The sequence below is a fragment of the Peromyscus californicus genome, unplaced genomic scaffold (assembly GCF_007827085.1).
Source record: "Peromyscus californicus insignis strain IS unplaced genomic scaffold, ASM782708v3 Scaffold_10__1_contigs__length_136768540, whole genome shotgun sequence".
Lineage (NCBI taxonomy): Eukaryota > Metazoa > Chordata > Mammalia > Rodentia > Cricetidae > Peromyscus > Peromyscus californicus.
In genome coordinates, this window is record NW_026294391.1 from 100,519,794 (window position 1) to 100,540,428 (window position 20,635).

General features: G+C 41.6%; 1 protein-coding gene and 1 pseudogene across 2 annotated transcripts in view; one reads left to right on the plus strand and one right to left on the minus strand.

Annotated features, from left to right (window-relative positions):
- Positions 1–1,863: 1,863 nt before the first annotated feature.
- LOC128110292 (A-kinase anchor protein 17B) overlaps positions 1,864–20,635 on the minus strand; it is a 38,956-nt gene continuing 20,184 nt past the window's right edge. The window contains exons 4-7 of one of the 2 annotated variants that reach the window (XM_052738120.1): positions 15,683–15,813; positions 8,839–9,073; positions 8,389–8,457; positions 1,864–6,110 (exon numbers count right to left, since the gene is read on the minus strand). In XM_052738120.1, coding sequence (XP_052594080.1) covers positions 4,467–6,110; positions 8,389–8,457; positions 8,839–9,073; positions 15,683–15,813 — 2,079 coding nt within the window. In that variant the 3' untranslated portion in view covers positions 1,864–4,466. The remainder of the gene's footprint in view (positions 6,111–8,388; positions 8,458–8,838; positions 9,074–15,682; positions 15,814–20,635) is intronic. The other variant, XM_052738121.1, reaches the window with a different exon arrangement.
- LOC128113511 (riboflavin kinase-like) lies at positions 16,276–20,635 on the plus strand (annotated as a pseudogene).

The window sequence follows — 20,635 nt, forward strand, 5'->3', positions numbered from 1 at the left end:
TAGTCATGTGACTTTAGCTTAACATTGAGTTTAACTTTTGGGTGTTAGGCTTCTGTGTGTACAAAGAGGAACAACTATGTAACCCTAGCACTGGGAAACTGAGGCAAGAAAAGTTAAAGGCCTGCCTGAACTGCATAGAAGGAGGGAAATAGAAAAGAAAGGAAACAAGTTGAAAAATAGTGAGCTGAACTATATTGTGACTTGTCAAATTCTGCCTCTGAGTCAGCTTTCTAAACTGAAGACTATAACAATGTTATTAAGAAATGTTACTACTGGAGGCACTGGGGTTACCAAATGTTAAAGGAGTTTAGGGGGTTTATGGCAGGAGTATTTGGCTTTTGTTTTCCTAAATATTTTTATTCTTTGGGAATTTCATACACGCCATGTGTTTTGATCATATTCACACACACACCCCACTTTACCCATAACTCCTATCAGACTAACTCCTATCCCTTCCCCAAAATATGCCCTCTTCAAAAACAAGTTCAACTTATGCTACCCATAGGCAAGGGGCCATTAACTAGAATGTGGTCGACCTACCAAGGGACATGAGTTGCTTGGTTTTTTATTCAGAATAAGCATCCACACAGTCCTTAATGTTTCAGAAAGAGCTTGTGAAACCCAACAAGGAACATTACAGCTCTAAAGTGCACAGAGTTAAAGGCACAGTCTATCTTCATTATATAATACTTGGAAGAAGTTTGCTATTTTATGTACAAATACAGTTAACTCTTGAATGATCAAAGACAAATTTTGGGCCTAAGCTCCTTGGACTAGACTCCCCATTCCACATCCATTTCTTTGTGGACATCTATAAACTTTAAGTTTCACACACAACTGAGGGAATAGGATGAAATGGAATTCTCTAGAATCAATTTTGCTACCATTGAACAGCACTGATAAAACATACTATGCCAAATATGGTGGCATACACATGTATTCCCAGCACTTGGGAAACTGAGGCAGGAGGACCAGGATTTCAAAGCCAGCCTGAGCTACAAGTAAGATCCTGTCTCTAAAAAATGTGTGTTTATCCTTAAACAGGACATCTATATTAACCCCACCCACCATCACCACTAAGGTTCTGGGGTCATCACTTAAGAGAAGGCAGAGAGAACCTAAGAGCCAAAGGATGGGGAAGAATGCTGGGAAATGCTGTCTTCTGGACATGCCCTGGCCATCACTCCCCCATGCACTCAAGCAGCTCTGCTTACCTGCGCAAGGTCAAGCCAGTCAAAATTCCAGGATAGATGGTAGAGGTGATCTCCAGGCCCCACCCTATACTGAGGAGCTATTAACAGTGGATAGTTGCTTGGGAAGGGGGAATCATTCTTTGAGGGTGTGGTCACTGGTAGGTTTCCCACAGTCCAGTGGGTGGCCGATTCACATATGCGCAGCACTAACTAGACTTAGTGAGTTCTCAAAAAACAAAAAGACATTAAATTGGAAGGGAGTGAATTAGGGAGGAAAACGAGGGGAGATGGAGAGAAGTGGGGGGGGGGGCAGATTAGAACATATTTCATTATATACCTGTATGAAATTCTCAATAATTTTAGATGTACCTAGAGGAGGATAATTTTGAGTCTAAATATGATTTTGGTTTATCCAAAATGAAAAAGAAACTGTTTTTTTTGTTCTATCAACTCTGAGTCAGTTCCTATCATAAAGGAGAGGTAGAATTAAAATATTGAAATGGGTTGGAAATGTTATGGGTGTGCATTGATCTAGCCAGTCAATAGTCACTATTGACAATTTTATTTTTTAATATATGAAAATTAAATATGCATTTCTCTAACAATGCAAATAAGCAAATAGAGCGACATTAGTGCAACATATACTACAGATAGAAACTTCTCCCCAAAGTGGAATCAATCACCATTTATTTTAAAATCAACACATTAAACAGTTTTGCAACAAAAACACATTGATTTGGTTGTGTTTTCAAATTACCTAGGTTACATGGCTTTCTACCTGAGAAATTCAAACAAATGAACAAAGTACATTTACAGGCTTTTCCTTTACAGGATTAGCAGCACATACAAGGAAAGCATACGAAGACTCCTATTTAACTAAAAACAACTCAGGCCCTTGTTTGATAAGACAAAAAGAAGATACGAGAAAATACTTTCCACAACTTAACAACAATATCCAGAAGAAAAGTAGTCGTAACAGTTTGTCCCATTACATTCTTTACTAAGCCGCCGAATGACAAGCACAAAGCTAGCGATTACGTTTCTTGTGTAAGGCCTACACCGAAAAGAGGTTGACACCAATCTACAATGCATTACCACAGACAGATACGAAACTCCGGGGTTCAGCAAAAGTGGCCCCAGGAGAGCATTCAGCAAACAAATCGAACAGGACAAAAGTGCTGCATCTATTACAGAAAAAACTCTGCACATGCTGCTGAACTCTGCAATTTTATTTTTATTTTTTTACTGAGCAAAAATGCCTAAAACCTCTCAAGAAAAATTATCAAATGAGGGAAGAAGTTGAGTGGGTTTTGTTTGTTTGTTTGTTTGTTTGAAAACAATCAGCTGTTTTCTATTACAAACCCATAATGTATTTCGTTTCAATGGAATAAAATGGTGGGGGGGGGTTGGCAGATTTTTATTGGAGGAGAATAATATGTTGCCAGAAAACTGTCTGACAAAATATGAGCTGTAATTTCGAAGGCTACTTTGGGCAACAGTACTTTGAACATGAATAGTCATGAAGTCATTGCTAGTCCTCAAAAACAAAACAAAAAAAGGCACTCTCAACCCGTGAGCAATCTTTTGGATTGGACAAGTCAAACCTAGTTTTAACAGTGAAACCAATCACTGGCTTGAAAGTGGGATTCAACATGAGAGGCAGCACAATATTCATTTGTTTTTATATTAGTGATACATGTGGATCTGTAACACTCCTTTCTGAACTTTGAAGTGGTTGAACAAACCTCTCTTCAAATAGGAATATGCAGATCAATGAAACAACCTGTGGCTTTTACTTCAGGTACATCATAAGATTTTGTAACCGCTTTAGACACAAGGCTGCTCAAGAGGCAGTTTATGGGCACACAATGTGACACACGATGGTAAGTAACCCCACTGACTGGCATCCTGCCTGCCTCCACTAGCAGATGTGTTCCTGCAGAATGTCAAATGGAGACTGAAATGAAATTGCTGCCCTTCACTGCGTCTGTGGATTCCAAACAACTATTCCTGTTGCAGGCAGTCTCTAATTGCACGAATCACCAATCGCCAGGTCAGGTATAGCTTTGCTGGGAAAATGAAGGTCAACTAACTGCCCTGAGGTCCTGAATCCAAGGTAAGGCAGAAAGAGTCGGCCAAGCTTTCTACAGAACGTGCACTGTACTAAGGGGTAAGTCTTCAGGAATCTACAAATATCTCAATTTAAAAACGTATTTAAGAAGTCCAAAATGAGTCAGCAAAAAGATAAATTGCTTATTTAACATTGTTTACAAATTCTGCACACATACAATTTTTCCACAGCTAGAAAACTATGGACTTTTCTTAATTCTTCCTAACTCCGTGGCATTGTTAAGGACAGAGGAGGCACTTGCTACTGTTTTACAAAAGTCAGTTTGGGGGATATTCAGTGACTTTTTACAAACTGATGTCACCCAACCCTGAGTGAAAGGATTACATAGCCTGAAATAGAATACTGTCAAAACTTTTCTTCCCAAGTGCCATTATTGATGCTCCAGGATTTTTTGATATTTCCTTTTGCAAATCCCCCTGATTTTATAAATTCTATCCTGGTGCTTTATTTTTGTATGGAAAGATATGGGGTTCATAAAACAAACAAGAAAAATTCTAATGGTCCCATCTATTTACCCATCAAAGGGTAATCGGCCCTTTTAGATTCTTCCTCTTCGAGTACTGTGAACATATTCATTTCCTTCGGGTGGGTATTCATGAAATTCTAAAGCCATGAAATCTATTATAGGTTCTAGCCTCTGGATCTCTCCTTTATCTAGAATTGTTATGAAGTAAAATTCAGGAAAGTTTGTTACCATACATAATGCTTCTGACCAAATCTACGAACACATCAAACGATGCCCATTTGTCCACCATTGTCCTCTTTGAAAACAGATGACGCATGATGTTATGACAGCAAAAGAGCCACTGAAGGTTAGTCAGCCTTCTTAATGCTAGTCTGCTCCTTTACTGGTACCAAATTAAAGCTTGAAATACAATCTGTCCTCCGATCATGAAGTTTTGCAATGACATTGTTTCACCAAGCTTCAGAACCGGCAGGTTTTTTATTTCCAAAGCTTGCTGGCATACCTGCTGTCATTTTGATCCACACTTGAAACTTTGGCAAGAGGAACAAGCTTTGGCACTTGACCCTCTTCTAGTTCTTACTCTGTGGTTGCTAACAACATAGCTATATTTGGTTTGAAGTTTTTCTTTTCGTCAGTTGTTTCTTGTAAATAAGGGTGTTCCTGATCAAAGTGGCCGTCAGAACATTTTAAAATACAAAGAGCCAGAGTAGCTGTCTCCCAAGTAGCTTCCATACTCAATGTGCTCCTGGTTGTCATCATGACTGACATAATAATTACCAGAATCAAGCATGTAATCTTCAGAACTTTCATATCTTTTAAACCTTCTGACATCCTGGTTATATTCCGACTTCCAAGGATTCTGCCTTTTTCTGGAGAAGTATCCCAAATAGAAAGCTCTAGCACGTTTTGGTGGCATTAATGGCATATGAAAGGGTCTGTATTTCACATTCTGGCCAAACGCACCGCTGGTGACCCTCCTCCTCTTTCTTGCGATGCTCTCTAATTCATCACTGGAACTCGATTCATGGTAGTAGCCTTCGTCAAACATGGATTTGGGGGCTATTTTTTCTCTGGGTTTGCTTGTGTTCTTGTCAACTCGAACGGAATCACATTCATCCTCAAGCCATGAATATCTCAGTTCATACTTGGACCTTTTACCTGGAGCCCTACCTTTGCGTTTAGAGGATTTTTCCTCACTATCATGCTTGCACTCTGAATACAAGGTCTGCTGACTTGGCCTAGATTTCTGCTTGCAAGTCATGATTTTGTCAGTACCAAGAGGTCTTTTTTCAGGGGAGCTACTATAAACAGCCACAGACCTTTCTTCCTCCTCTTCGTTTATGCTAAGAGTTTCACTGAAGCACTCGGAATCACTACTAATCTCCTCCAAGAAGTCTGCCAATGGCAAACCTACGTCTACTGACCTTAACGACGAGGAAACTGGACTTTTTCTTGTGTGTTGAGAATCTTTGACTCTGTGGTTATGAATCTTTTCCACGGGATAGCTTTCTCCATCCGTTGGGGACAGGTGATCTTCAGTCTCACTTGCTATGTCCTGGCAATGGTTTTTTAATTTCTTAGTAAATTCTTTGGCATAATTGACCTTCCCTGTCTTTTCTGACTTGTTCTCAGGATCCTTCATATACACCTTTGGCCAGTGCTGCTCTTGATCCTGTTCTTTCCCTTCCAGGCTCTCCACTTCACTCAGACTAGTTGAGTGGCACCTCTGCTTTCTCAAATTAATCTGAAACCCATCCCCCTTGGCGTAGACGTCTCTCTGCCACTGACATGTGCTTGTGAGGTGACTTGCTTCAAAGCAGAATCGGGCATATTCTGGAGTCTGATAATAGTTTAAGAGATAGTCAATAAATTCATCTGTTTCATAGATCTTCTGTTTCCTGCCATGGTTTATCACAACTTGTCTAGAAGAATGTGATTCATTAGAACTTCTGTGGTCTTCTTTTTCAAGGGATTGGTCAGGATTCATTGTACTCTGCAAGGAATTCTGGTCAGAAAACGAACTGTGATCACACCCATCAGTCAGCACTTTCCCAGTTTCATCTTTTCTGGTTGAGTATCTTATTTGTTTCATCCCGGGGCTGTGTGAAGATTTCTGTAACTGGGCCTTAGTTCTTTTCTTTGCTTTTTGTTTTTGTTTCCTGTTAGACTTGGGAACCTGATAACTTGGCCTTTCTTCCTGATCCAGAGGATGCACAGTGTTTAGTTCTTCTTCCTCTGGAGCTTTCAATGCAGTCCCCGGGGCGTGATGAGCTTCAGGCTTCATAACATCAACCTCCTGTGGGTTACACTGTGTGGATCCCTTGAAAGAAAAAAGATTCAATGATCTCTCATGAAAACCCAAACAGGGCCAGCAAGATGGCGCAGCAGGTAAAGGTGCCTGCTGCTAACCCTGACGACCTGAGTTCCAACTTAGAGACCCACAGTGAGAGGGAAGAAAACCGACTTCAGTTCTCTGAAGTTGTCCTCTGACCTCCACACACATTCACACACAAAATAAATAAGTGTAAACAAAATTCAACACAAAGAGATTGAAATTGTCCAAGAACTGAGCCGGTGTTGCTCTAAAGAAACCCAGACTAGGTCCAAATTAGGAATAATACCAGTACTAAATTAAATGTCTTGATCTAATATGAGCTGTTTTTACTAAATCTGTGACCATTCTTATGGCATGGCATTTAAAGTACCTTGCTCTTTTTAACCCAGACTCAGAAGGACAAACATGGTATGTACTCACTCATACTAGATATAAAGCAAAGGATAACCAGCCTACAACCCACAGCTCCAGAGAAGCTAGCTAACAAGGAGGACCCTAAGAGGGATGCATCGATAACCCTGGGAAGGGGAAATAGATGAGATCTCCACGAGTAAACTGGGGGTGGGGAGGGTAATGGATGGCGAAGAATGGAGGATGAGACCATAAGGAAATGGGAGGTTCGAGCTGGAACAGGGACAGAGTGGGAGAGCAAGGAAAGAGATACCATGATAAATGAAGACATCATGGGAATAGAAAAAAACAAGGTACTGGGGAAGTTCCCAGGAATCCACAAGGATGACCCCACCTTAGACTACTAGCAATAGTGAAGAGGGTGTCTGAACTGGCCTACTCCGGTAATCAGATTAGTGAATACCCTAACTGTCATCATAGAGCCTTCATTCCGTTACTGATGGAAGCAGATACAGAGATCCATGGCCAGGTGCCAGGCCGAGCTCCAGGAGTCCAATTGATGAGAGAGAAGAGGGATTCTATAAGCAAGGGACATCAAGATCATGATGGGAAAACATACAGAGATGACCAGCCACACTAGTGGAAATGCATGAATTGCGGACCAATAGCTGTGGAGCCCCCACGGGACTGGACTGGGCCCTTTGGATATGCAAGACAGTTGTTTAGCTTGAACTGTTTGGGGGGCCCTCAGGCAGGGGGTTCGGGATCTGTCCTTGGTGCATGAGCGAGCTTTTTGGAGCCCAGTGCCTAGGGTGTGATACCTTGTGCAGCCTTGGGGAGGGGCTTGGACCTGCCTCAACTGAATGTACCAGGCTCTGCTGACTCCCCATGGGAGACCTTGACTTGGAAGAGGTGGGTTGCGGGTGAAGGCTGGGGGACAGGAAGAGGGAGGAGGGGGCAGATCTGTGGTTGGTATGTAAAATGAATAGAAAATTTCTTAATACTAAAAAACTGACAAGCCTACTGTTTTAGGTTTTACAATAGGTGCTAGAGAAACCAAGAGGAATAAGGAATGCTCTGTAGCCCTCACAGGAAACCCTAGCACAAGAAAAGACACATGGGTGAAATGTGTCCAGCAAGGTCCACTGAAACAATAAACTGCCCCTCCATTTCGTATTCCAATCATTTTTCTATGGATTGCAAGTTGAGGATGCCTCAGAATTGAGCCTCATTAAGATGGAAGATAGGGGACCAGAGATACAGTTTAGTAGTATAACACTTGCACCTTACAAAGTCAGAAAAGTAAGGCAAAACACCAAGTAGAAAATATAGCTGTGCCCACAGATTTGCCTGTGGTCAAGTCTGATGCAATGTGTTCTGCAGAGCTGAGGAGTAGGGGAACAACAGCCTGCATCCCCATCCCCAGGAAGGTTTGCTGTCACACGTCAAGTCACAGCACCCCCTATTAACCTGTAATCAGTGTAAGTATTAATGGGTTCTAGAATTAGGTTCTATACCCATTTAAAGAGGTGGATTCTACAAAAAGAGTCCCACTTGGATGTCATTAAGATAAACTAAAATCCAATCTAGCTGGGCTTGCTACCAATAATCCAAGTGTGAGATTATTTTTTCTGATCCTGCTTTCACTAAGTTTAGCTATCTATAGTAACAAGCAGGAGATCAACATGGCAAATAGACATAAAATTCACTTGATAGAATAGCAACAGCTGTCATCCTTCCTATTTAAAACACTGCATATGGACTTCTAAACAAACACTTCCAAAACATCTCTGGCTTTTATTCCAAGGTATCTGATTCTGGCTATCTCTAGGAGCCCATAAAGGGAGAGAACTGTCTTAGATAAATGAAAATCTGTGAAGAAGGTAATCTGTGAGTTAAAAAAATCCCTTACCAGATAGTTCAGGACAAGGCTAATATGAGCCTGACAAGGCTCGAGGTTCTTCTCCCTTTTCACCCAAACCTGTTACAGATGGATGGATGAATACAGTTAATAGAAGGCCACAGATCTAACAGCCACACCATGCCCACCCTTTGATTCCCCCTGCCATTTCCCCATCATATCCATTAGGAACTCAGAAAAGAAGATGAAGTAGCTAAAGTGTTCTGAACGCCATCCTGAAGTTTAGAAGCATGAGCTGAGGGCACAATTGAGTCAGCGCTGTCTTAGAGACTGGTTCTGGAAATCCATGACGGGGGTTATGTGGGAGCCATTGATTTAAAGGAAACCCTATGAATGCCTCAAGTCTGCCCCACAGTGGAACAGTACTTAAAGCCAAAGGTCGGGGCTCAGAAAGACTAGTACCCACCAAAACTGAAGAGAATAATTGAAAAACAGCCTTACTGCAATTTTCTTCAGGAGTACCCGGAGCAAACGCAGGGCCTCAACACGCCTCTGAGCCAGCAAGTACTTCCTCTCCTCCCACTCCTCTGAAGAATCCAGCTCCTGACGAGCCTCAGCCTTGGCTTTCACCTTCTCCTTTCTTTGCCGGTGTCTGTCTCTTTCCTTCAGAGCTCGCCTCCTGTCCCTGGCCTTCTTTCTCTTCTCTTGAGCTTTTCTTACTTCGTCTTTTCTTTTTCTGGACAAAAATTAAGATTCATCATTCATTCAAGCAATAATTATTAGCCATTGAGTCTCACTCCCATCCCCCACCCTGGAGAATGAATCATTTAGGTTTCTAGAAACCTATGACTGGTAGGTAACCTTGGGGCCTATAACTGACAATTCATGGTAAAATAATAATAACCAGGGGCTAGGGAGAGAGCTCAATCAGTAATGTGATTGCCTTATAAGTACAAGGACCTACTTGTACACAAGATTCTTCCTCAAAAAAACAGATGGACAGCATCAGAGGAATGACACCTGAGGTCCTCTGGCACACACACACACACACACACACACACACACACACACACACACACCCCTGTACAAGCACATACATAAAAAAAAATAAAACATATGCCCCCTAAAATCCATAAAACTTCAGTCAAGGGAAAAGACACAATTTTCTCGGTAAAATACAAATGTGTAAAGGATACCTTAGAAACAGGGAAGGAAGGAAGGAAGGATGGGTGGATGGAAGGAAGGGAGGAAGGAAGGATGGGTGGATGGAAGGAAGGGAGGAAGGAAGGAGAGGAACGAGAGCTTTGGCCCTTTTCCGTAATGCCGTGAAGGAGAACAGGCAAGAAAATGAACAGCAGATTCTCTTCTGAAGGCAGAAAAAAGGGAGATGGTCTGAAATCACAAAACTAGGACAGCTGAAAAGCTCAGAAAAACAAACAATGGATGAAACCAGTCCACCCAGCTCCCTGGAGTCTCAGACACAGCAAGCTCTGATAAAACAGGGAAGGCAGTCACAGCCACACGAGAAGGCTACAGTTCTCCCGAGCCTTAAATCCAGGTGGAGGATTTAGTGTGACAGTGATTCCTCCTGGAAGATAGAGCTGCCATGGCCCATCCTTTGGAAGGCTACAGTCAAGTGTCATCTTGAGTGGAGGCCTACCATTTGAGATTGACATGCCACGCTGAGAAGTTCAGGCAGGACAAGGCTCAGACTGGGAAGAACATAGTGGTGGGTGGGCCCCACCCTTTGTGGCAATGCAAAAAGGGGAAACCCCTAAAGTGAATGCAGATCCAATGAACATCTGGCCTTGACAGGTATGTGCTCAACCCCTGCTTGTACAGTATGAAGATAGGAGACTTCAACTCTGATATGAGGACCCAGGAAGAAGCTGCTCCAAGAAGTTACCATTATTTTTACTCATTTAATTAATGTATACGGATGTTTTGTCTGCATGTATGTCTGTGTACCATGTGTATGCTTGGTGCCTTTCAAGGTCAGAAAAGGTGTCATATTCCCTGGGACTGGAGTTATAGACAGGTATGAGCTGCCACATGGGACCTGGGAATTAAACCTAGAACATCTTGAAAAGGAGACAGTGCTCTAGACCACTCAGTCATCTCTCCAGTCCCTTCATTTAAAAAAAAAAACTAACTTTTTTTGCTCTTTTTATATACATATGTATTTATTTATATATAGTTATATATATATATAGTTATATATATATATTTCTTCTTGATTGTAAGAGAGCCTGGAGAATAGAAGAAAAGCTTTTCCAGCTTTGTATCTGAAGGAGTTAATATGTAGAATATATAAAGAACTTTTAAAATTAGCCATCAAAAATCAAATTATCCAATTAATAAGTGAACAAATGAATTAGACAGTTCCCAAAAGGAGAACAAATAGAAAATAGCTATATGAAACAATGTCTAATAGCCAGCATCATTCAAATCAGAAATACACTAAGAGTCGGATAAACAGCTCAACAGTTAAGAGTACTGGCTACTCTTGCAGAGGATCCAGGTTCAGTTCCTCATACCCATAAGGCAGCTCACAAGGGTCTGTAACTGCAGCTCAAGAAGACCTGACATCCTTTATGGTCTCTACAGGTATTAGGCACGCACATAGTACATATAAATACATGTAGTCAAATAAAAAAATTAAAATGCATCTTAAAACTACACTAAGATTCCATTTTACCTCTGTCAGAATAGATGTTATAAAGAAAACAAATAAATGCTACAGAGGATACAGAGACTAAAAGGAACCCTATAAAATAAAATAAATTCAGTTAGACCCTCATGAAAATGTAGGAAGAAATGAAGAGCAATTAGCTGGATCAGGATTTAGCCAAAGGACAAAGGACTATTTGTATAAATAGGATGTGTGGCTTGGAATTTGAGATAGAATAGTATCTTGCTGGGTGGTGGTGGCACACGCCTTTAATTCCAGCATTTGGGAGGCAGAGCCAGGCAGATCTCTGTGAGTTTGAAGACAGCCTGGTCTATAGAGAGAGATACAGGACAGGCACCAGAAAAAAAAACCTACACAGAGAAACCCTGTCTCAAAAACAAAACAAACAAACAAAAAGAATAGTATCTTAAAGTGGCTGAAGCTCTGGCCAGATTTCCTGGGTGTGACTAGCCAAAAACATGAGGGACGTGTAGAATGGTTGTTGGGATTCTGACCTCACTCCTGCACATGCGCAGTTCAGGGTCCTGCATCTTACGTCATCATCAGCGGGTGCTGGCGACTGTGTATGTGAGGCATGGTCATGCAACCTGTACCTTAAAAGCCTGATGCAGACCCCACACTCTCTCTCTGCTCTCTCTGCTCTGCTCTCTCCCCTGCCTCACCATCTTTCTCTCTTCCCAGGCCTGGCTTTCCTCTTTCTCCTCCCTCCCCTTCCCTCCTAATAAAGCTCTAAAAACTAACACTGGGTTCTGTCATGATCGTGACCTTTCCATGTGGTTACCAGCGCCACCATCAGTGATGTTTATCATCATTCCATTGGTGTTGTGACTCAGATAGGAAATTCCGCTCACTCAGTGTCCGGGGCTGAGCATTGTTGGAAACCTACACCGAGGACCTGTGACTGCCTGATCCGAATCCAATTTTTTTCATTTTCCTAGCCCCTGGACCCGCACACCACACATGCCGCCAAGATTGGTGAGTCCCCCACCATTTCCCGCGACTGCAGCCTGAGCTATATTCTTTGCACTGGACCTCGGCTGCATACCATTGACACATTTAATCTTGGCGAAGTATTAGATGTTGTCTGGGCCCCTGGGGGGTCCTCCGGTACTTACGCCCCAGCCCTTGCCCTTTTCATGATGATGATTGGGTAATATGTGCTGTTAATGCCAGTCCACAGACTGCCTATTCTCAAGGACGCTTGAAATAGGAGCCTGGGATCCCATTCGTTAATTTACTTTTTATTTTTCTCTCTCAGCGCTGCAGCCATGGGACAGGGGCTTCCTTCTCGTGGTTCCATTCCTCCTCTAACAAATGCCTTAAATATCCCCAGATACCAGTAAATTTGGCTGTTTCAACCCCAATATTTCACGGGAATTATTTAACTTCTGCCAGCGAATGGGCAAATGAAAAGTGTTACCTTATCCCCAAGCTTTCTACCGAAGCTCTGAACCTCACCCCCACCCCATCTCCACTTCTGACTCTTTCTCTGCCGTGTACAGCCACTACTGTCTATCTGACTTCCGCTCTCCACTCTCCAGTATTGTTTGGGCTGCTTCTGCCCAACCATGTCTCTCACTTTAACTCACCTTAACTCCACCCACTCATTCTCAGGCTGCCCTGAGAAGCACAGACGGGTGGGTCTGAAAGCAGGCTAGGATCCATGTAAGTTTATGATCAAAACACACATGGAAATCACAGTAATAAGGATGGCTCTATAGCCAGAGATCAGTTTATAGTCTGCTTCCTAGCGGGTCTTTCTAAAGCTGTCCTCAAGCCAGCAGACATCAAGGAAAAAAAATTCAAAACATGGAGTAAAATCCATCTCTTGTCTCCCAGAGCTCCCCAACATAAGGCTAAAACTTAAGCATCTGAAGAGCAAAGCTCCTGACTCCACAGGTGGAAGTTTCAGCTGTGGCATTTAAGGTGTACCAGGGGAGAGAGAAAAAAAAACCCAAAAACAGAATTGCCAAGTGCTGGCACATGCTGGCTCCCAAAAGCCTCTGGGTCCCTGTTTTAAGTGTGTGTGTGTGTGGGGGGGGGGGGTTAGTGCGTGCCCTGCCAGGCCATTAGTTGAGCCTTGTTCAGAGTGCCACCTAGAGAGACAACTGGTCAGCTGACTGCACCCAGGCACCAAGGGGCAGGGGGACAGACAAAGACCTCCAGCAGACCTAGGCTTGGCCACAGGCTTGTTCGCAGGGAACCCAGAACGCAGCATGGAAGCGATCCGTTTCCTTCCTTCTGTACACCAGAGCCACTAACCTGGTCCTGGGAGTTTTGGGGTCTCACCTCTACTTGTTTCCCTATTGTTGGGGTAGGGAGGACAGCCTTACCACCATCCCCAGACTTAATTGCACTTTCAGAGTTACTTAATGGGAAAATATTTTCCAGCTAAGGTCGGAGCTTTCATTTCATTGCTCTCTCCATGTGCCTCACTCCAGACCTGTCAGAAGTGCTTCTCCTCATGCACACAGACAGGGCTGTAGTGGGTAGCCATTCCAGCTTTGACCTGGAAGTGCCACCCCCATTGAGGCTTCGGTAACTGTCACGCCTACAAGGCAGAGCCGAGAGAGGACCCTGAAGACCCGAGATCTGGATGCGCCAGCTCTCTTGGTTCCTGGATCCTGGACACTGGAGGGAGACTGAGTAGAGTTCTCCAGAGAACACCGCTGGACTGCGCTACACCTTTCCCAGACCCTGTAACCTATCCCTTTACTTGTAAGTTACCCCACAAAATAAACCTCCCTTTTAACTACATGGAGTTTCCTTAATATTTAAACCAATACAGGGCTCGATCTCTGCCTTGTCCCTAATTCCAAAAAATGAGTTCTCACCCCACAAACTTTTCTCTTCCCAGTTCCCTCTTCTAATTAACTGCTCAGCTAATGGTCACAGGATCACCACAAAACTGGAGTCCAAAGATCATCAAGTAAGAAACTGTAACAGCTAAAAGGTATTTACACTCCCAGACCAAAAAGTATCTGGGTTCTACAAAAACAGACTTTAATATAACCATCTATTACTACTAAATGTTTTCAACAACTGATCACCTGTGTCTCCTGGATGCTGAACTAGTAAAGGAAAGAGGTGCCTTAAAATAATCTGTCTCTGATAAAGCTTAAAAACATGTCCCAATCTCTCTGTCTCTCTCATTAACACTAACCAATATAAGCAGAGTACAAACACTACAATGGTCACTAATTTTCTCATGGCTACTTCTTAACATGTTCAAAATTTTTCCCAAGCTCCAGAAACCAGCTTAACTCCATCTGGACAGGTTGGATCTACTTCAGGCTTTTCCTGTCTCACCAGCATCCTGTCAGACACAAAAGCGGTCAGAGTGCCAAGCCAAGAGGGATGGACGGCTCCAGGGCAGCAGAACAGCCCACCATCCCAGGACACCTGTCTACCTCAGAAAGCCCCCTTCCCTACCCCTCCTAAGAGCCAACTGATGCCCACCAAGTCAGCTGGAAGCAGGTTTTCTGGGATAAACGACGCCCCTATTCCTATCCACTTGCTTTTTATAATAAGCAAAAAGTCTGGAATGTTGGGATTCTGCCCTCACTTCTACACATGTGCAGTTCAGGGTCTTGTGTCTTACGTCATCAGCAGGTGCTGGCGACTACGTACACATGGCATGGTCATGAAACCTGCGCCTTAAAAGCTGGATGCAGACCCCATGCTCTCTCTCTGCTCTGCTCCCTCCTCCACCCTACCATCTTTCTCTCTCCCCAGGCCTGGCTCTCCTCTTTCTCCTCCCCACTTTCCCTCCTAATAAAGCTCTAAAATCTAACACTGGGTTCTGTCGTGACCGTGACCTTTCCATGCAGTAACCAGCACCACCACCAGCACTGTTTGTCATCCTTTCAACGGTGTCCTTAATTTTTTTTAAATGGTATGATTTACATAAAATAGGAGGGGCCAGAAGGTTAAAAAATGGTTCTCAGAGCCCTATAAGGCTGGTATCTGTCCTTTCTTGGCAAATGTTTGGCAATGGTCTAACTAGGCAAATATTCAGCTAGGCTCAAGCTCCAAGATGGGTAACTAATGTTAAGACTGAAGAAACAAAATGGAAGTACCTCAAATTCACAGAAAGAATTCTGGCCAACAAGAAAAAATGTTCCCAACAAGTCCACGATTCTGGGTTACTTTGATTCTTGGTCATTTTAGAAAAAGAAAGCTTTACCGGAACTATTTTTTTTATTTTAAATTGGTAGGTTAGATAATATTGGTAAAGTAATACAATTTCTAACTGAATATGTTAGGATTATCACTACAAACTTTTGGATCTGACTATAGCCCATAAACACACAGGTGAGACGCTTGCCTATCAAGTACAAGGCCCTAGGTTCAAACCCCAGCACTGAAGTTCCTCGGTCTCTCTTTAAATCTCTTTCCCCCAGACTTCTTAATCTGGCCAGTCTCATTATCCCTTATTACTTGTTCTTGATTCTGGGCATGCCTTTCTGGTTTCTTGTTTTCATCTATTTTATTGCCTGCACTTTCCAAGACTGTCTTTGATGGAGTTTTCCATTTGTGTCAAAGCCTGCCCTTACCTCCGTGTTATCTATCAAATCTAGCTATTCACCAAAATGAAGTAATCCAAAAGTCAAAAGGAAAAACCTCTTCATTGTTAAAACTCAGTCTACTTACCTTTCAGCTACTTCTTCTTCTCTCTTCTTTTCTTTTTTCCTTTCTTCCTCCAGCTCTTGTAATTTTAGCCTTTCCTGATTCCTCCTCTGTATAGCTCCTTCACTGAAATGCTGCGTTGTATCAAACATAACCTGCCCCCAAAACAGATGAAAGATTTCTTAGAAAGTCTTGTCAGTGGACCGGATGGATCCCAGATGAGAGAGAGGAAGCTAAGATGGCACACAGCAAGTCAAAATCAAGGAATTCAAAATGCCCTTTGAATCCCAGCCACACTGCCCTACTGCTTATGTGCCAGGAGCTGAACAGAACTTGGAGGCACTAGGATGTTCTTTGGCAAACCTTTCAAATGGTAGATCAAATTACCATCTTAATTTTATACAATTAAACTTAACTGTATAGCAGTATTTCTCGTTAGTTTTTAATTTAATTTTTGACAATGTCATACATATTTGTACTGTATTGTGAACATAGTCATCTCTTTGCTCTCTTATTACCCTCCCACTCCAACAAACACCACTTCCTCCCCAACTAGTGCCCTGCCTACTTTCATGTCTTAATTTTTTTTTGTGTAGGAACTTACTTTACATACGACCATGGGTAGCATCACAGGGCTGTCTAGGGACAGGTCAGAAACATATTACCTCTAATAAGCCATACAAATCAACTAGATTGATGTGTTGTTGTTTTTTAAGTCAGCAGCGATAAAAATAATGAACATGGCAAGGAATGGGGTAGGCAGAAAAGAGACAAGAAAACTAACCTAATGAGAAATCAGATTATCAAACTACATTTCATATCTTGAAATGTAATAAGTGAGATAAATAGATATGCTTATAGACTAGAACAGAGGCAGATGTTATGTTAACTCGTCAGTATATAGGAAGTCTCTAGTTTGATGCCCACCATGAATAATAAAAAAAAATAAAGAGAAGGAGAACTAGTCATTGAAATGTACACAAGGGGACTAGAGATGTAGCCCAGTGGTAGAGTACTTGCTTGGCATTAGCAAAATCCTGGGTTGTATTCCCAGTGCCGCAAAAAATAAATAAGTAGATATGCATGAAAACAATACATTCCCAGCCATGGTTCCTTTTAACACAAGTAGCTACACACACACACACACACACACACACACACACACACACACACACACACGCACTAGAAACTGAAAGTGCAAATTCATGCCAAAGACTGGTTTAGAGAAGAATTTAGCTGTGTCTTTTCCATTGCTGAGTTGGGGCTTCAGGATGATAATCGATGTGCCTCCTAGAGATAGCTACTCGGGTCAGCATGTGCTGATGCCTGTGCTGCTGGTGCAATCCTGCTAGTGTACAACCAACCCGGAAATGCAGAGTTCTTGCTTGAGTACCCAAGCTGGTCCAGGGGACTGAGCTTATTGGTTCCATGGGATATATGAATCAGGCCATGTTCCCAGCGATGGTTCACAATAAACCTGCTGGAAACCTGCTGAAGGCCTAAAGGCTGCTGTACTTCTGCCTAGGCCAAGTGATGCAAGGCTTCTGCTGTAGCTCCAAGCAGCTGGGTGTTGCCACAGCTAATTTTTCCAGAACAAATTTCCAGTTTATGATCATTTCTCTGATGTTGGAAGTGGGAATGCTCATAAGATGGTGATGAATATGAGGCTGGAGCCCATAGCGCAAGACTGTGACAAAATCCATAGAAGCACATATCGTGCATACCTTCAAAGAGGACTTTTATGAGCAAATCCTCAACGTGGTCATTGTTGCCTACCTCGGCCCAGAAAAGAACTTTGGTTCTTTAGCATCACTTATTTCGGTAACTCATGAGATTGAAGAAACAACTAAAAGACTAGATTTACCAGAATATTTACTACTCAAAGACGAACATTTCTTCCAGGTTTCTAAAAACAAAATTATGAATGGCCATGGATGAAAAATGACCTTACTTCTTCATCCACTGTTTTCTAGTATTTCGCTGTTCATAAACTATGTAGTCTCATCTTGATTGTATTTTAAAAGGCAAACATTTTTCTATAGCTGTGAATTAAACAATATGATGTAGTTACTCTACTGTGCTTCAGTTGCTAAGTTCAATGCATCCTACTATACTACTAAAATATTCATTTAAAATTAAGATGTGTTTAATGTGATAAGTTGACTAAAATGAATCACTAGAAATATAGTAAGTGCATTATAATGAAAATAAGATGATGTATACAAAAAGTATGTCAATGATTTGAGACAAGAACCAAAATTATTATGGTGAAATATGAGTGTATATGTACTTGTATAGCATACACTGCTAACCAGAGGAAGCCTGAAAAGTAAATGTATTAACAGAAGTTTGATAATTTATTCTAAGCCTAAGAAGGAAAACGCAAGACTGTAATTTTTGCTATCTTGTGCATTAATATATAATTACAGGTAAGAGGACTTATTACAGGCAAGAGGACTTTCGTGAATTTTGCTTTCCTGATTTCCCCTGTGAGGGCAGTTCACTGTACTGTCTCCGTGTCTGTGTGGTGCGTCCTCAATTCCAAGTGGCCTAGATTCCCTCTGCCTATCAGGGGTTTTTGTTTGTTTGTTAAAGACAGGTGTTTTTCTGCTCTGCAGACCTTGTTTTTGTGTTTTATAATACACCTTTTTCCTTTTCAAAACAGTAGACATTCTTTTCCTTCAATACTGTTCTTCTCTTTGGTTCATTCTAGCTTGAAAAGGCTGTCAGTTTTTCCCATTAGGAATAACCTGCGACTGCACATTTAAGAAAATGCGTCTATACCCTTCTATTCCATCACAATAGGAATCGTGATTAAGTGTGTGCCTGCACTGCACTCTTATGGTTCTGCAGGACTTAAATGAGCACACAGGCCAGGTGTTGTGACACGTGCCTGAAAACACAGCATTTAGGAGACTCAAGCAGGAAGACTGCAAGCTTGAGTTTCAGGCCTGCTGGTCTCAAAACAAAAGAAATAAAATTAAATAAATACATAAGTGAAAACAGCCATCCATTTATATGTACCTGCTTATTAACACAAGTTAGTTATTTCTCCCCTAAAAATATTAATAACCAATTAAATTCTGAAACAACTAGAAGGTTGTTTGGTTTTTTTAAATACAATTATATGTTCCAGCAACCCTAAGCTATCCCGACTGTATATGCCCAATATAATTTAATGCTAGACTAGAGAGTGTTTTGTCACTTGAGATTAAAAAGTTTTAGTTAAATATCTTGTGTTTTTCTTCCTACTAACTATAACTTTTAGCCAATTGGGTTCTTTGGTTTATATAGGCAGAAATCTTGGGATATTTAGGAGCTGCATCAGATAGTTCCCTATATTCTTGTTCATTTCAGCAACAGATTTTCTGGTGGGGAAGCAGAATGGGAGGGTAGAGTTGAAGTATATAGAAGGTAATTTTAAAGGTATCACATTATAAATCATTTCTGAGATGCAAAAGTAAATTATAATTACTGATGGAAATAAGCACTTAAAATCTGTAGAATAACATTAAAACTTAGAGAACAGGAACGAAGTCATGGAGAAATTTGGATGGATTTATATATATAAATACAATATAAACTTTGACTATATATATATATATGTACATGTTTGGTTTTGTACCTATGTATTTTAAATATACAAGAAGTGAAAAAGCAATAAAATGCATTATCATAAGTTCATACACCAAAAAGTAAAACAATACACCCAAATTTCTCCATGGAACCTAAGGCTTTGTGGATGCTAAGCAAGCACTCCACCAGCCCACTTATATCCACAGTACCAGATACTGCTTTCTTGGAGACTTGAAGTCCCACAGAGTCCAAGTTGCTTTTGAATTTCTGATCCCCCTGCTTCCATATCGTAAGTGCTGAGATAAAAGACATATACTTCCATGTCTAGCTAAAAAAAAAGTGTTTAATGTTATAAATCCCATATCTAAAAGAAGGCTCACTTATTAGTGGCTTTGTGTGACAAATTTAGAACTCAAACCCAGAATGGATAAAGCAGCTTTATGCTTGTTCTTAACTATGTTCTCATTTAGCATGTGACACTTTGGTTATTTTATTTTATGTGTATGAGTATTTTGCTTGCATGTATATCTGTGCACCACCTGTATGCTTGGGAATCACAGAGGCCATAAGAGAGCTTCAGATCCCCTGGAACTGTATTACAGATATTTGTGAACCACCATGTGGGTGCTCGGAACCAAACCTGGGTCCTGGGTCCTCTGCAAGAGCATCCAATGCTCTTAAATGCTGAGAAGACATCTCTCCAGCTCCAGTGTTTTGATATTTTATTGGCACCTTATATTTTGTTAAATATTTTGTTTTTTTAAATAGTATATTGTTTAGGTGTTAGCTAACTGTGTACATTTTCAGTTTTTATATTGTGCTTATATATTATAAAAAATTACAGCAGTTCCATTTTGATAAGTCTAAATGTTTCCAGGCCTTGAAACAAATCTTGATGAATGCAAATAAACTAGGAAGATGACCAAAGCAATCCCAGACATCACTGAAGTGACATGTCTAGATAGACAGGCTGCTTTTGAAAGCAAAGCACACAGGCCTTTAGGATTTTGGTCCAAGGGAATGAGGAGGGAGAGAACTGCTTGCCTTGTGGTTTCAGACTTCACGACTCCCTCTCACAGCAGCTTGTCAAGTATAATAAGCATATGAAATAGTCCTGTGGGAGGCATGAATAATCTTTTAATGCCCTCCCAAAGCTTGGGCAGAGACCCACGTGCTACGAACCATCACTTGAAAATCCCAGCGAGTGGGCTACCTGATTTCAGAAGATTGGGTGTTCACATTAAGATGGCTTTTCTTCCTAAACATGCATGTATAAATGATAGCATGCATCTCTGCAGCACCAACTAATCCGACCCTAGTGGAATGTAAAGACATTTAATTTCGATGCTTCTTTCCAACTTGGGCTCAGGCTCACTGGAACAATGGAAACTGGAGTCTGGA